Source organism: Electrophorus electricus, chromosome 4, assembly GCF_041902795.1.
Source record: "Electrophorus electricus isolate QZ-2024a chromosome 4, ASM4190279v1, whole genome shotgun sequence".
Lineage (NCBI taxonomy): Eukaryota > Metazoa > Chordata > Actinopteri > Gymnotiformes > Gymnotidae > Electrophorus > Electrophorus electricus.
The window spans coordinates 36,124,272-36,137,348 of NC_137500.1; the positions used below are offsets into that span (position 1 = coordinate 36,124,272).

The 13,077-nt window shown below is 40.8% G+C and overlaps 1 protein-coding gene across 8 annotated transcripts; it reads left to right on the forward strand.

The window, feature by feature from the left end:
* Nucleotides 1-1,986: 1,986 nt before the first annotated feature.
* On the forward strand, nt 1,987-12,553 carry bin1a (bridging integrator 1a). 8 transcript variants are annotated; one of them, XM_035523828.2, is made up of 21 exons: nt 1,991-2,009; nt 2,120-2,252; nt 3,814-3,894; nt 4,028-4,082; nt 4,166-4,260; nt 4,875-4,970; nt 5,060-5,170; nt 5,365-5,457; nt 5,583-5,668; nt 6,079-6,154; nt 6,231-6,286; nt 6,681-6,725; nt 7,587-7,659; nt 7,873-7,998; nt 8,156-8,248; nt 8,457-8,483; nt 8,890-9,156; nt 9,480-9,518; nt 9,675-9,734; nt 9,866-9,967; nt 10,175-12,553. In XM_035523828.2, exons 2-21 carry the CDS (start codon nt 2,166-2,168, stop codon nt 10,274-10,276), a joined length of 1,770 nt encoding a protein of 589 aa, XP_035379721.1. In that variant the 5' UTR covers nt 1,991-2,009; nt 2,120-2,165; the 3' UTR covers nt 10,277-12,553. The 8 variants fall into 8 exon arrangements, with proteins under 8 accessions (XP_035379720.1, XP_081569667.1, XP_035379723.1 ...); XM_035523829.2 differs by lacking the exon at nt 1,991-2,009 and adding an exon at nt 2,011-2,029; XM_035523827.2 differs by having other exon boundaries at nt 1,987-2,252.
* The last annotated feature ends 524 nt before the right edge of the window (nt 12,554-13,077 follow it).

Consider the following 13,077-nt stretch of genomic DNA (forward strand, 5'->3'; position numbering starts at 1 on the left):
CATGAGATCCTTGTCAAGTGTCAAGTGTATCGAAAAGCACATAAATACGCAATAGCATAACACTTCAGCGTAGCCCTTTAAGCATTAAATTGCCTGCTAAGAGTTTTAGAATCTGCCGTTCATTAGTAGTAAAGGCAACATCTTCCATTAGTTCTAAAGCAGGGTAGCCACTATATATATATATATATATATATATATATATATATATATATATATATATATATATATATATATAATAAGTCCACCCAACCATTAAAGACCAACATCAGGAAAAAAACGTGGAATATCTCCTTGAGCTTGAGATTTCTGTGTATTTGCTACTTCTGTGAGCGTTTTGTTTCGAGTATGCGCTCTTGGAAACAGAGGTTGCAAAAAGCACACCTAACGTTGCTACTCAGGCGCCATCGTGTGGTGCAACTGTATGGGTAGAATGTGTTAGGCCGTCATGACCTAAGCAATAACTTTAATAGGAAATTACTGTGGTCGTGATATGTTCAAATCAAGATAGTGTATTTGTACTGGTCTCAGCAAAAAAAAAAAAATTGGAACACAAATTGATCCTTAGAGAGCAATGGCAAAAGTACAAGCTTGCACCCAAGGCGCATCACACCCCAACTTCATTTGTCAAGAATTGATCTTCCGTGTCGAGATTCTTCCATTCAGATACCCCATTCATCACATAGAATTTATTACGCTATGAGATGGTTTCCTGGAAATGAATTAAGTCCAATGCTGGAATAAACTGTCCACTGAATTTCCTGTATAGGTGTAATTATGTATGTCCGCATGCAGGCGTATTATTGTCAGTGTTACATTTTAATTTGCGGAGAGATAGCAAAATAGATTTTATATGTGCTGTGTTTAACTGTTTATAGTTAATGGTTTATAGGTAATGGTAGGTATACGGTAGGTTTATGGGTAAATTTATCATAAAGATTTTTCTGACTTTAATTTAAGGATTAAATTTGTGCATCACTTTCAGTTGTTTGTTGCATATTTCATGGTAATCATGGTTTCATGGTAATTCATTAATTGTGTTTCACTTGTTAATGTTATCATGTTAAAAGGTTTTCCATGTAAAAAAATTAAAAGATGTTTGGGAACCAAATCTGTGTTTTTCTAGCCATTTAAAAAAAGTATGAATAACATTTTGGAAAACAAAAAATATAAACAAAAATATAAACAAAAATATAAACAAAAAATAAAAGTGATAAACTGTGGGGACCACCACCACCACCATGTAACTGTAAATATGTCAATTGTAAGATGTACACTGTGTACACTGTGTACATACATATATACATATCCATATATACATTGTACATTGTGTATATAAACATATTATACATATATTGTACATACATTGTTAATATATTTTTGTATATATATAGAATATATATTTCCCTGTGCACCCCTGTTTTTTTTCCTCAGTTTGGACAGAGCACTCTCAAACCATTTCACTGCAAGTTATATTGTGTATGACTATGTATGTGACAAATAAACCAAACTTGAACTTGAAACTTGAAATATTGTAACTTTATATTATGCTAATGTTTGTTTGCATTAATGTTTTGTTGTATTAGTGTTTATTTATTTATTATAGTATTTTAATACTATTTTAATAGTATATTAACAATAAGCATTCAAGTAAAAGCTTGTCAGTAAAAACAGTAGCTAAAATATCTCAGAATTCCTTGAAGAGCATAATACTTTTACAGATGACTGTAACACGTTTCTTTTCTGTCTTTATTGACGCATTCTTAGCAGACAAACTTTAAGATAAGACATCATTTACGTAGCCTTAAATACAAGTTATACATTTGGTACCAACAATGAAAGCTTTGATATACAGTCTACTATTTCGGGGGTCTTATTTAGTTAATCATTATGAGTAGTGCATCGTAATAAATGAGCCTCTGATATTCAGTGGTCCGTCTTCTCGTTTCTGGCTGTGCGCTGTCTCTTTAAGATGATGCTGTCGTCGGTCTACGCGCATCTGAGAATCCTGAGTGCGTCCGTGCAGGTTTACGTACGATAAAGAAAATTATTAACTGGTCAAAAACATTAAATCACTGTTAGTGTTGTGGATACACGTACTAACGATTTCCCAATGTAATAGGTGTTCTAGTCATCTGACCAGGGTTTTAGGCTAAAAGCAAGACAAAATGGCTGAGTTGACGGTGGGAAAGGGAGTTTCTGCTGGAAAAATTGCGAGCAATGTGCAGAAAAAAATAACCAGGGCTCAAGAAAAGGTAAGAGACCATATTACTTTAATATAATCACTGCCATTCATATTTATTCAACGGAGACTTTACACAACGCTAGACATGGTGCATCTGATGGTCGATTGCCGTAGCCCAATTTTCATGTGATGGATAGCGTTTCCATCGTTGCATCCTCTCCCAACCCTAACGCGTTTGATTAGAGTTGGCTCCTGCAGGCGATGGAATATAATCAGACTCAGTTGTCTGTCTCACAGTATTAGTATAACGCTGAAAGCTTTGACCCCGGCGCAGGCCCACCCCTGACGCGTAACGCACCACGACCCCAGGTACTAATACCATCCTCTCTCGTCTACTGCAGTGAGCCCCGTTTAGCCAACCCAGAGCTCACGCAGGAGAAATTTGTAGACTCACAATATTAAGAATATGAGATTTTGCGATTAATCATTTTGGTATTCGCGGGGCGGGATATTCAGACCATAGGCTTCCACTGTAGGTAAATGGAGTGGCCTGCCAGCTGCTGTTACATTTGAGACACTGCAGTAAGGTTTTGCATCTGTTAATTTATGGCTGCACCCATAATTTTGATGATGTTCGTGGCCCGACTGATGGATCTCTTGACTTTGCAGTGTTTAACCATACACTTTTCTTTAAAACCCAATAAACTAGTCACTCATGTTGTTTTAACGCATTCGTTTAAATCGTGCTATTGACGTTAGGGACATTTGCTACTGTACCTACTCAAAGAACTAAGTGAAACTCTTTTAACCTTAACATGAATGAATTGCAACACTGATGCACTGCCACCATTATACTTGGTGGATTGCTGCAGGAAACTTACATAAGATCTAGTTAGGAACTGTTTAGTTAATCAAGGTATTGTCCAGTGTTCTGTCCTTATAATCCAGACTTGTTTTAAGCCTGTTTATCACTTGGTATAGGAGGACAGCAGAATCTGACTAGCTAAAAATGGCTAGTCATTATGGATAGAGGTTCCATCATCTCCCATGTTTAACTTTGCAGAAAAAACCCTAGTCAATTACAATGGTTTTAAAGGTAACATTAATGAATAATAATAATAAGATTGAATGCACTCTAACAACTCTAGTTGGGAAATGCACCCCCCACCAAAGTAACACTTTAAAGGCTGTCTGAGTGCTTATGATGCAGCATGCCAGGTTATTGGTAGCATGAATATTTAAAATGCTTGACTAGGAATTAGGTTTTGCTTATTGAAGTGGTAGGATGAACCTCAACAATGTCAATATGCAGCAGTCCGGTAAGGACATCTGGAAGGCCCTGATGCTGTCTGTGGTTGTAAGGCCATCTCTGCTGAGATGAATGATGAGAGATTTACCCTTCAGCCCAGGATAAATTACAGGTCCACAAATTTACTCTGAAAACAATGACTGCTTCCATGATCGTGTGCGCTAGATTCATATAAAGGCAGTACAAACTTTCCTCTCCTGACATATAATCAGTCTTGCAATTGTAGAACGTAATTAAGGAATTATAAAGTGTCGTTTTTTTGCCTCTTCCACTGAAAGTCTGCATTTTTTCCTTGAGTCGTGAAACCTCTGTGATCCTTCAGGTTCTACAAAAACTTGGCAAGGCCGATGAGACCAAAGACCTTGCATTTGAGGAAGGAGTGATTAACTTCAACAAACAGCTGGTGAGAACTCCCACTCACTACTCATAAACAGTCTAAATGCTTTATCTTATTGCTACCTACTGCATGCCCAGCCATCCTTCCACTGGCTCTATCTGAATTACAGATTAATGTCTTTTTCTAATTCCGTTCCTAGGCTGAAGGCACCAAACTGCAGAAAGACCTGCGAGCCTATTTGGCTGCTGTAAAAGGTCTGTTCGTTAAGTTGAGATTAACAGTTTCGTGCTGTGTGTCAAGTTCTACCCCTGATGACTATCTTTTTGTTATTCAACAGCAATGCACGAGTCTTCTAGCCGTCTCCAGGAGTGCCTGGCTGATATGTATGACCCAGACTGGTACGGTAAAGAAGAAATGGACTCTACTATAGAGGTTACTGATTCTCCCTCCTGTTCTCATTATTAGTTGTCGTGACTCGAGATGTGAGAATAATTTAGTGTCTTTTCACTGACACGCAGCATTTGTTTGTACTGTTTATTTAATTTCATTGATTTTTCCCAAACATTGAGAAGATATATTGTTTTGTAATTCACTTAAAGTTGTGGTTTTGTGGTTCTGCTTTTTGCCTGATTTATTTTCTTTCTAAAGGAAATGTTAGAAATGCAGTAAATCCATGACAGAACAGATAGGGTACAGAACAGATTGTCTTTAGGTTTCAAAATTGTAATACTTTAGGTCAATTATTATTAATTATTAATATAATTATTAATTATAATATTATGATAACCCCTGATGTAGTCTTTTTTAAAGGCTTTCTTCATTGTTTCTCATGTCTTGTCCTTTTATGCTAGAATGAACAGTCATTGATATTTAAATAAGATTTGGACCACATAGTAAAGATGAAGTGTGTCTTAGAATCACCTGGGTGTTAGAGTGTACTTTGCTGTAGCGCTGCATTTGATGCGTGCGTATTAATATGTCTGTTTAGCAACATCTGGGCACTTGTGCCAACCCATAGCATTTTTGCACTGCTGTGTGTATTATAGGACTCTGACCTCCTGTGGACAGACTTTCACCAGAAACTGGTGGATCATGCTTTGATCTCCATGGACACCTATTTGGGCCAGTTCCCTGATATCAAGGTATTTTAAGATGTGTGTTCTTTTTCATCCCTCTTACATATACTCCCACAGTTTGGGCTTCCGTACTGTACCTCTGTCTCTGTTTCAAGGCCCGTATAGCGAAGCGAGACAGGAAGCTGGTGGATTATGACAGCGCCCGCCACAACTTTGCTGCCGTGAACAAGGGCAAGAAGAAGGAAGGAGGCATTAAGATTTCAAAGGTGCCGATAGCCAGACTCTTACTGACACAGTTTGTTTGTTTGCAGCACACCACACACATCTGTTGTGGTCCTTCTGTCCCTGCATAAAAGTAACCTGTGTAAATCTCCTGTGCACTGCTTGACAAGTATCGGTTTTTACTTTGTCTTGTTTTATTTTGTTTTGTTTGTTTGTTGTTTTGTTTTGTTTTGTTTAGCCAGCATCCTTGTTGGAGAGGGCCACTCCAGGATGGGCACAGGGGATTCTGTCAGCTCATAACGTTGCTCAGAGCAACCTCTCCAGGTGTCAGGTAGTAAAACACGTCTTGCTCCTTAATGTAAGCTTCAGGTTGTCTGTTTATTTTTGGGTAAAGTCCAACATTGCCGAATACATCTTGGCCAGCGTTCATTCACGTGTATGTATGTTTGTGCATAGGCGGAGGAAGAGTTAGAGAGGGCCCAGAAGGTGTTTGAGGATATCAACATAGATCTCCAGGAGGAGTTGCCGTCACTCTGGAACAGGTAACCACTGTGGTTTATTACACTGACTTCTCCTTATTTACTCAGAATCTATTCAACATTGTGGTGATTCTTTTAAGGTTTAGTTATAAGCCACTGGGCCTTCCCAAACACTGCCTTCAAATAAACATTCATGTACATGAATGGCATCTGCTCACCTAACTCTCAGTGTTTTTTCAGGATTTGTTAGCAGAAGAAGGAACACTCAGCACATGAATAATTTATATATTTACCTTATAGTATACTGTAGTAGTTTTGCCTGGGCATTTTCACTGCCAGTTTGCTAGATATTACATTAAAATGCATGAAATACTGTAGAGTCTTTACGAGAAGCATGAGGTCAGTTGATTATTTTTTTGAGTCCGCTGTTGCTGTGCGGAGGGCAGATTTGAGTTGGTTTTTCTCTCTTCCAGTCGTGTTGGCTTCTATGTAAACACCTTCCAGAGCGTGGCAGGTCTGGAGGAGAAGTTTCACAGAGAAACAGGGAAGGTGAGGACTCTATCTAGACTTCGAATCTTCCCATTCAAAGCAGCGATACTATTTAACATGACCTTTTTCCTCCCAGCTGAGCCAAAATATGCATGACATACTGGTGAAACTGGAGAATCAAGACATGTCAAGGTCAGTGAGTTGTTTGTTAGTTTTTGATGGTGATCACCTCTGAGTATAGTCTCCATTAAGGGTGCCACATTTTAGTCCTGGAGATTTACTGCCATGAAGAGTTTAGCTCAGAGCCTAATCTAGAAGGCTTGGAGCCTAATCTTGGTCCAGTTAATCAAGACCTTCAGTAATTGAGCCAGGTGTACTGAACTTAAACTCTGTGGAGTGGTAGCTCTCCAGGACTAGAGCTGAGCACTGTTGGTCTACGTTAACTACACCTTTGATGAGCCTTCACCATTTCCTTCAGTCCAGGAATCTCAGACTGATCTCTATAATTTCTGCCCAGTATGACTGTGCTATAAACAAACCAAAGAATAAATAAGTAAACAAATGAACATCACCACCACTCTCACAGAAAAGCAGGTAACCGAGGGGGGAAGACATCAGCCACCCAAAGGAGGTAACAGTGGCAGCCCTGCAGTGCTCTGTCTCTGTGTGTGTGTCTGTGTGTGTGTGTGTGTGTGTCTGTTTGTGTGTGTGTGTGTCTGTTTGTGTGTGTCTGTTTGTGTGTGTGTGTGTCTGTGTGTGTGTGTCTGTGTGTGTGTGTGTGTGTGTGTCTGTGTGTGTGTGTGTGTCTGTGTGTGTGTCTGTGTGTGTGTGTGTGTGTGTGTGTGTGTCTGTGTGTGTGTGTGTGTCTGTGTGTGTGTCTGTGTGTGTGTGTCTGTGTGTGTGTGTGTGTGTGTGTGTCTGTCTGTGTGTCTGTGTGTGTCTGTGTGTGTGTGTGTGTGTGTGTGTCTGTGTGTGTGTATGTTATCAATGTGTGTCTGAGGATGTGTAATCTGTGTGTGCCATGTATGTATGTGGTTATGCTTTCTCTTTTGCTGGAGGCCTTTGTGTGCTGCCTTTAGCTGCCCACCTGGACAGCAATTTGTCTTGTGCAAGATGGAAACCATGTAGTCTGCTGCCTATAAGCTTGTGGTTAACACATTCTAGTTCTTTTACATTCAGAGTATGTGTTTGAACAGAGTCTACTGTATGTGAGTCCACCCAGAAGCATGCATGTGGAGAATGAGTTTGCATAAGGAGCAAGTGTGTTGAAGGCTCTTTGCATGAATAGTAGCTGTATTTTCCCCCATAAACACTGAGCATACTTCTGGTCTGGTATTGCTTCAGTTTAGGCTATAGACTGTACTGCCTGCTGAGGTTAAGGCTTGCAATGCAGGGCAGCTGGACTTGTATGGGGCCTACAAGAAGCATGAGGTCCCTAATAGCCAGTAATGCTGTGGAGTTAAATGTAATAAAGTTCTCTTTTGTTTTCAAGTGACCAAACACAAGATACAAATCACACTCTAAGCCCAGGAGGACCACCTGCCATCCCTAAATCTCCATCTAAGGTAGTAACACAGTTAGTGTCGAAAAGACTAAAACACATACAAGATAAGGTGTGTATATTTAGTATATTTAGCTTACACGTTTGGGCAAAAGGACTTATAGCAGCTGATTTAGGATAGTTTAAGGTTGTTTTTATATATGCAGTAAAAGGATATTTGCCTGTGTGTGTGTCTTTCTGTGTGTGTGTGTGTGTGTGTGTGTGTCTTTGTTAATAGCTGAGACCTGCTGTTCCTCCACCACCTAAAGTGACCCCATCAAAGGATCTGAAACAGGATAACATCATTAACCTGTTTGATGAAGCAGCAGCTACACCAGCTATCAGTGTTACCTCTCCAACACAAGTCAGTACCACTTCACATATCAAGCCTTTTTACCTGTTTGCTTGTTACCGACTGGACAGTTGCTCCTAGAGCCACTGACAAAACAAAAATCTGCAGTCAAATTAAGGGGATTTGCATTGAATTTAGCTGCAGTAGCTTTCTTTCTCCCCTTAAACAGTATGACACACCAGTCACCAGCCATCTTTTAGACATGGACCTGGATGCACTGCAGGCTGCTACCACCCCTGTCGCCTCTGGTCCAGCTCCGCAGGTCCGACTCCCATAATGCCTAAGACTTGGAAGGTTAAAAGGCTCCAAAAGCTTGATTTACATGTTTGAAATTATTTTTTGCTCCGTTTCCATGGTAAATATACTGTATTATTTTGCTTCCGTTGAATTAATTGTCACGTTTTATCTAAACATTCTTTTGTCTCGTCATTAATGTTCTGATATCTGCTTCTTGCTGTGGTTTACTGAAGAACTGGGATTCATGGGAGGCGAATGAGGTGTTTAATTTAGTTCTCTTTGTCACTGACTCATTTGTGTTTTCAAATAATACAGACTTATATACCGTACAGTGTGGTTGTACATGTTTCTGTGCTCCTCTTTATATGTCTTCAGTATTTGTATTTATCAATCTTTATTTATAAAATGCTGGATGTTCAAATTCTCAACAAAAGAGTACTTTATTGTCCACCCAGGTATCCTCCTTATCTCTAAATCTGCAGTCACAGCCGAGTTCACTTTTTTCATGCTGTCTTGGCCTTCACTCGTTCTTCACTGCTCCCTGATCCCCTGGCCCTGCCTCCCCTGGCTCTCATAAACCCCCCCCCCCTCTACCTGGACCCCCGACCCCCCCACCCCCACCCCCATCCACCCACCCCTTCTCACCACCACCCTTCTCCACTACAGCAGGCAGAGAGCCACGGGGAGGTCCCTCAGACTTGGGATGATGAGGATGATAGCCAGCCTGTACGCACTAGCGGGGGGGATGGCGCTGCCCAGCCCACCTGGGAGGATGACGGTAGTCGTCCCGCGCACACGGCAGAGCCCATACATCCTGCCTGGGATGACGATGGTAGCCAGCCGGTGCGCACAGTGCCAGCCGCCCAGCCGACTGGGGACGATGATGGGTCCCAGCCAGTGCAGGCTCAGGGTTGGGACAGTGATGGGGCTCAGGTATTGTTCTAGCTCAGGCGGTGCTCATGCCTTGGCTGGCTAATGGGGAGCCGGACTGAAGGCATGCTGCTGTGGGCACCACTAGTGAGGCACATGGTTGCTTGGCATGGCGTTTGGGACATGTCATTGGGCAGTAGTCATTGTAGTAGTGTAGTAGTAGTAGTAGTAATTATGGTGGCAGAGTGAAGTAAGCATGGTATGTTGGAGAGGAAAGATTTCCGTTGTTTTATTTGAACTGTTCTGTCTTTGTCTGTCTGTCTCTGTCTGTCTCTTCATTGTTCACTCGATTTTTACCCCCCCTTATTTTGGTCTCAATTCTCTAGGGAGCAGAAAGTTCGGTTGCCACAGAAGAGGTGGCAGGAGTGAGTGCTTCGTCACTGGGTTCTAAACCCTCCCCATGACATGCACACACGCACAAATGTCTGTTTTTGTTAGTAATCTTATAATTGCATTACTAATGCAGACCCAGCTGTATTCATACTTCCTCTTATTTGCATCTCATTACTGTTTACATTTAGCCAGCAGAAGCTGATAAAGCGAGCACAGAGGTGGAAATGCCACCAGGCTTCCTGAACAAAGTAAGTACGAAATTCTGCCACTGAGCTCTTACAAGCCTTTTAGATTCACTGTTCGTTAGAGTTCCTACATATAACGAAAAAATCTACCCGGGCCCATTTGAAAATGTCATTCCCCTGGTTGCCCGCTGTAGGTTAAAACGATGCACGACTACAATGCCAATGACTCAGACGAGCTTGAGCTCAAAGCTGGAGACGTGGTGCTCGTGGTGACCTATGATAACGCAGACGAGCAGGTCAGCGCTGTCTCTTATCTTCTCATTTTATATTCCATAGACTCCAGCTGGGTTTTGTGCCACTCTGAATATCACACAACCCCAGCAGATTCTTGTTCCGCCGCTTCACCCTTGCAGCGTGGACGGCAGGAGTTGGAATGGTTTGTGCGTGTCCACGAGGATTCAGAGCTGCAGTGCAGAAAACAGAGACTTTTTGTGTTGTTGCAGGACGAGGGCTGGTTGATGGGGGTGAAGGAGGCGGACTGGCTTCAGACAAAAGATCTCAGCAAAAAAGGGGTGTTTCCTGAGAACTTCACGCAGAAGATGTGAGAGCCAGAATGGGACCTTTTCTGTATGCTTCGCCCTGTGCTCTTCTTCCATGAATCTTTGGGTGTTTAGTACGGAGTGAGGTGTGAGAAACAGCTTTGCAGCAGCGTAGGCAGAAAACCTCGTGCACATCTAACATGCACGTGACTCTGTTGAAGACTTTGTATGACAGAGAGCAGACATGCTCTTAATGGATTCATGTTCATACTCTTTCGGGTGGGCTCTAGAGTGGATGTCAGACCTTCTCTGTGTGTCAGGTTTTAATTTGCGTATTCTTTGAAAATTGAGGAACATGCTTTGTGATATTATACTCAGCTGAGAGGCTTATGCTGTATGTGCCAGCCTGTTGAATATTTACACCACTTGGGTGTTAATTGCCATCTTTTGTAGAGGCTATCCATGCCAACCCTGAGGCCTCCACTACCCTCACTAATCCTGTCCCTCTCTCTGGGTAGGATACTCACATAAAAATAAGTAACCTATGAACCTTTTAAAAAAGACATGAGACTTTAGTGTTTAATAATACAAATAAGAGATTGCATGATACTTTTTTGAATTGTAATCAAGTCAAAGCTGAGATAGCTTGGGGAGGATTCACAATATCCTCAGGCCTGTAGATGATTCCCTATGGCCATCCTTCTATCTGTTAAATCAAAGGACCTCAACAGTTATTATGTGAGATAGGAGTGAGTCTTTACCTAAACACTGTATCTGAAAATCTCAGTGTTAGTATAGTAAACAGACTAGTCTTTAACAAACTACTAAAAGAAATAAAAATATATTGTCATACTGCAAACAAAAACACCAACAAAAAGATCATCCCATAATTATATGCAGGTAAACACTGACATATGCAGCTAGTTTAGACACTAAGGAACATGTATTTTGCTCAGGTTAAATGGTAGAAATACAAGCAGAAACACTGTGGTGTGTCTGGCCCTCAACATTGACGTGAGGAAAATTTGACCATGTTCAGTGCTTTCCCAACTCTCTCACCCACATTAATGGGCTCTACAGTGCTTACTGAAAGGCATAAATCAGTGCTGTCATATATTGATGGTAATTCTTACTCAATGCTCTGTGGAAACACACTAGATCTTGGTGACTCTGTTCTTTGAGATGTGTAATTATGCAATAATGTGTTAACGAATCTTTATTCCTTCTGTCACCACATTCTTGGAAGTGTCTCCGAGATGCTGATATGTATTCTGATTGAAAGAAAGTGTGTGTGTGTGTGTGTGTGTGTGCGTCAGCGTCTTCTGGGAGTGGCAGTTACTTTCCTATGGTGCAAATTTTAACCACAGCCAGAAATATGCATAATGTCTATTGAATTATATTACACTGTATTTATAGTTTATTTTTGTACATTGTGAGTCAGCTGACAGCAGAGGAGATACTGATGACTGCTTATAGTGTAAAACTCGTGTGTGCCATGGATGGATTCTTATCTGGGTTTCTTAATAATTCACAGTCTTATAAAGTATATTGTGTAACAATTGTTAGATTTCTGTGTGTGAACACTTTAAAGTTCATTCTTTTGTCAGTTAGTTTATTTGGAAACATAACTTCCACTTTGTATTATTGTGTCTCCTGCTATGAATTTTAACCTTGTTGTAATGACATAGTCCACACAGAGGGAGAGATAAATTGGACCATGTGTAGCCTGGTTGACAATTCTTGTGCTGTGTTAAAAGAAAATCTTTTTTATTTTCCTATTTATTCTTGATCTTCCTGTAATGAGGCACTTCTAATGTCCACGGGCAGAAGCGTTTCATCCACGTGCGGTTGTGTGTACGTGTGTGATCTTGACACTTGAGCTTGTGTCCTTCAGTTAACACTACATCTATAATATAATTACTGAAGCTTTGGCTATTGTTCTGGCTGACAGATCTCGAGTAGGTTTGATTAGATCTTAATAAACACACTGAGAGGTCGAAAAACATGCTAATTCCTCTTTACTTCAGAATAATAACAGTATATTTGCTTCTGTTATTGTGCCAGTGCATTTGTAAATGTGAACATGGTGTCATTTTTGTTGAGCTTCACCGGTGAATATACATAATATCCTCTCAACATATGGACAGTGTATGTGTGGCCATTGTGCGAATGTGACAGGGGCATGCTTAACCTCATGTATAGTGTGTTGGTGTAGTTATCTTGCTGAGGTGGCTGTGAGGTCCAGGTCCACCTTATGCTTCTATAAGCCATGAGTGTTCCTATACTACAGCTGTGTACATTGTTGTCTAATGAGTACTAATAAACCTTAATTTAATTCCAGTATCACATGTTCCATTTTGCTTTTTTTTCAGCCCTGGGACGATATAGGCAGTGGATTTCAGCTCACCCAATACAACCCAAGTTTGAGGCTGTCTTGGTGTTCCTAATAATACTATGATGAAAACGGTAGATCCGATAGTAGTACAGTTTGTGAGTGGGGGCACCTGACTAAAGAATAAGAGCTGTTCATATATGATGCAGTACGAGACATGGTACGTTAGCACCTGTTGGCTCAGGGCTGCGGCCTCATAGAATTCCTCTCCTGCCATACAAAAGAGCAATAACTGATCAATGGAAATACATTCAATAAAATTTAAATGTCCCGGTTGACAAAACAAGGTGTAAATATAAAAAATGTGAGGTTGTGACTGTAGTGTCATTAGCTGAGTGACTGCAGTAGTAGAGAGGCCCACATAAGCCCAAAAGCCTCATTGTTATGTAATCTTTCACTGTTATTCTTAGTCAGTGAGAGGATAATGATTAAATGGAAACATCCAGCTGGTAACAAACAGCTCACGTTGCACAAT